Source organism: Limulus polyphemus, unplaced genomic scaffold, assembly GCF_000517525.1.
Source record: "Limulus polyphemus unplaced genomic scaffold, Limulus_polyphemus-2.1.2 Scaffold14180, whole genome shotgun sequence".
Lineage (NCBI taxonomy): Eukaryota > Metazoa > Arthropoda > Merostomata > Xiphosura > Limulidae > Limulus > Limulus polyphemus.
In genome coordinates this window covers 1-4123 of record NW_013679790.1, presented here as the reverse complement: position 1 = coordinate 4123, position 4123 = coordinate 1, and the positions used below count along the sequence as shown (strand labels likewise).

The 4123-nt window shown below is 29.8% G+C and overlaps 1 protein-coding gene across 1 annotated transcript in view; it reads left to right on the top strand.

Annotated features, from left to right (window-relative positions):
- LOC106477317 overlaps positions 1-2726 on the top strand; it is a gene marked incomplete at its 3' end in the record, with an annotated part of 4896 nt that extends 2170 nt beyond the window's left edge. Inside the window, exons 2-5 of the mRNA XM_013937901.1 lie at positions 491-601; positions 1359-1428; positions 2124-2183; positions 2632-2726. Coding sequence (XP_013793355.1) covers positions 491-601; positions 1359-1428; positions 2124-2183; positions 2632-2726 — 336 coding nt within the window. The remainder of the gene's footprint in view (positions 1-490; positions 602-1358; positions 1429-2123; positions 2184-2631) is intronic.
- Positions 2727-4123: the final 1397 nt, after the last annotated feature.

Below are 4123 nucleotides of genomic sequence, written 5' to 3'. Positions count from 1 at the left end.
TATGATTTCTGTCTTTGTGTGAAGTTTTTATCTGTGTGATGTCTATCTTGATATGGTTTCTGTCTTGGTGTGAAGTTTTTATCTGTGTGAGATGTCTATCTTGATATGGTTTCTGTCTTGGTGTGAAGTTTTTATCTGTGTGAGATGTCTTTATCCGACATCACACAAAGATAAAAACTTCACACCAAGACAGAAATCATATCAAGATAAAGACATCATAAAAGATAAAAACTTCACACCAAGACAGAAATCATATCAAGATAAAGACATCATAAAAAGATAAAAACTTCACACCAAGACAGAAATCATATCAAGATAAATTGATATGATTTCTGTCTTGGTGTGAAGTTTTTATCTTTTTATGATGTCTTTATCTTGATATGATGTCTTTATCTTGATATGATTTCTGTCTTGGTGTGAAGTTTTTGTCTTTGTGTGATATCTTTCTATTTGTTTGATTGAATTGTTCTCTTTACTTAACTGTTTCTAGAAACAACTAGCTGAGCAGAAAGAGAAGGTAAATGAGGAAGTTGTGAAGAGGAAGAAAGCAGAGGATGACCTTGATGATGCTTATGCAAGTGTTCATCAGTTGAAACAAGAGGTATAAAGTATTGTTGAAGTTCAAAAGCTCAAGACATAATGTAGAGTATAATTTTCAATGTTTCTTTTTGGCTTGGTAGCTAGTAAGGTGTATTTTAAATTGTTAATTCAGCAAACCTAGAGTGGATAATAAACAGTTTTAACCTTAGTAGAAATGGTAATATTAAATGTCACGATATACAAGCTGAATCATTCTAAACCCTAAGAGTTTGTATTATATTCTACCATTTCTTTAACAGTATTGCTAAGAATTTTATATATTATTGGGATTACTGCAGAAAATGCCATTAACAGCAACTGATGAATCAGTGCATTTCAATCTTTTTGAATTGTTTGCTTTATGACTTTGAATATACCTAGTGAGAACAGTTTACTAAAAGTAGGTATAGTAATTATTACAAGGTTGATTTTTTTCTAAAGTTTTGATCTACATAGGTAACTTGCTTTGATTAGAAGTTCATGAGAAGTGATATTAATATTACATGTTTGTGGTCCATCAACCAAACCTTTTTAAGCCCTAAGAGTTTATAAGTTATATCCAAAAAAATGATAAATAATTATTGTAGTACAAAACAATTTTTAAAAGATAATTTCATGATTTATGCTTTGTTAAGATTCAGAAAAAAACTAATTTTTGTTTTTGACAAACTGCTGGAAATGAAAAAGGTGTTATAAAGATAAATATATTACTGACTTTTATGGATTTTAAGAAATAAAAAAAAGTTGATTTTCAACATCAATTTTAATCTGTTTTACAGGTGACAGAAAAGGATGCCAAATTTGCTGCATTAGAATCTAAATTATCCAAAATGAAACATTCAGAAGTAGGTGAGTAAGGAGAGAAACTGTAGTCAGCCACAAGAAAATTAGCTTTTCTTTGTTTTAAGAAACTGATCATTGTTATTTAGTTTGTACAACAAAGTAAAAAAGATGGAAAATAGTTTTCTTGTATGGTTTTATTCACCTTGATTGTTGTTTAGTGAACACTTTTTCAGAAGTAAACTTAAAACATCTTTTATTATCTTAGGATGTTTAAATGAGGTCATTTTATTAACTAGACAGCCAAAGTGATGATGTATAACATTATGGAGTGACTGGAAGGGATGGAATATGTATACTTTGGTGATGTCTGTGAGGAAAATACTCTTGGAATTAAAAGGAACTGTGTATTATATGTACAAATTGGTGATGTGTGGGAAGTAAATTATCTTGGAATTAAAAGGACGATATATTATATGTACAAATTGGTGATGTGTGGGAAGTAAATTATCTTGGAATTAAAAGGAACGATGTATAATATGTACAAATTGGTGATGTGTGGGAAGTAAATTATCTTGGAATTAAAAGGAACGTGTATTATATGTACGAATTGGTGATGTGTGGGAAGTAAATTATCTTGGAATTAAAAGGAACCGTGTATAATATGTACATTATAGTGTATATTAAGTAGAAACAATTTCATCGTGCATGTTCAAGATTTATATTTGCTCACTTTATTTTTTCAATTCTGTGTGTGTTTTCAGAAATTACTGAAGCTAAGGATCTGCGTTTACAGTTGACAGAAGCGAAAAATGAAATTAAAGGTTTGTCTTATTAATTAACTCACTTAGTTAAAGAAAATAATGAAAATATATTGTTTTTAAATTAATGAATGATTTATCTTGTTTCATTTTGCAGAAGCAAAGAATGAAAACAGAAATTTGACCTATAAATATTGGTACTTTGACAGTTCAAAGAACCAGAAATCGTTTGGTTTTTATCTCTCTCGAGATAAATATGGGTTTATTTTAGATGATTACTGATATATTGGAGTCTTCTCAGTTGTCTGTGAAATATGTTTTAGTTGTTAAAAGCTTTTCTTTGCCCGAAGATGGATTCTCAGATATAAGCACGTATCATCCCCAAACATTTTGAAACTTATTTGATGGAACTGTTGGATCTTAATCAGATAGCAAAAAAAATACTTTGAAATTTTGTGTGTTTTTATTAACAACAAAAAAAAAGGAAGCACTGAAAAAAGTTTATTTCTAGTTCTTGAGGAGAAGTTGGCTTTGTCTCAGAGGACAACAGATCGTTACAAAACAATAGCCTCAGAAGTGGAGTTAAGGTTGAAAGAGCAAAATGAGGTATTTAAAAAGTAATTATTTGTTCCATCCTTCGGTATTTTTTCCGTGAACAACTATTATTGTACATTTAATTATACAATAAATAATTTGTATATAGATGGAAGTTAAGTTTTATCAAAGTGTGATACGTATCTCAGTGGTAGTAATAAATAATTGGTGTTTAAAATCAATTAATTAATAATATTGTTTGATTAATACTTACACCAAATCAGATTTGTAAATGACTTAAAATAAAATTATATAATGCTTAATCTAGTTTAAATCATGACAGTTGTTGTTCACAAACTTGTTGATATAAGATAACACCTAGATCAATACTGTGTCTGTTGTATACCAGCCAAACTGATGAGTCTTGGTATCGGGCAAAAGGCCTCATCGGCACTGAAAATGGCAAACGTAATGCAGTCGACATATTAATACAAATCATTTTCTTTCTCTTCTAAGCTCTTAGAAATGTATTCTATCTATAATATAGGTTGGTATAGGTACTTCAAAACATGGGTGACTATTAGGTCTTAGATTACCTGGCCTGATTATTAATTTGAGAGTTTAAAGAAAATATAACAAAACACAGCTATAAGCTTGGGACCGTGGCCATCCCAGTAAAGATGAGACTGATTTACTAAAAGATGTTAGACAAGTTTACAGATCTGTAAAAAGGAAATGTATGTACTTTATACAACGTTTAAATGTGTACTTGAAATATTAATCATTGTAAGTTTTCTTTGATTATACTCAAATATGACTTGGGTCCTTGCCAACCTCTAATGTGTGTGTGCTTCAAAACTATTATCATATTAATTACATTACTTATTAATAGGCAATTAAAATCAGTACTATAAACAATAATGAACTTAATATAAGATAAGCCATAAAATTATTTTGTAAAGTCCACTGTAATTTCCAGTTGTAACCTTGATATCATAATGGTAATTGTCTGTGATAATAGCTCCTAAAAGTGTTGGGATATCCCATCTATCAGACAAAATCCAAACGCTGATGAAAAACTAGCCAGCAGTCATGGAAAATTAACTAAGGGTGCAGTGTTGAGTGCTTATACCCACAACGTCTCAACTCCTACTGCCTTTCACTGTCTGCAGCCAGTTGTGGGAAGGCAGTTACCCTTAAAAGTTGTACTAATACCAAAAGTAAAAAAAATAAAACCTCCCTAAAAATATTTCTATTAAAAGTTTCTCCCAACCTCCACCCATAAAAGTTCTAATAGTTACAAAAATAGAAAAAAATAATAAAAAATCCACCCTCATAATTCTACTGTAAGTTACTTCCAACCTCCATCATTTTCTAAAAAAGATGACATAATGTTTTAGATACAATTTAAAAGATCTTATTTTAAATGATCTTAAAACGAACTACATACCCTACCTCAAAACTTCTGT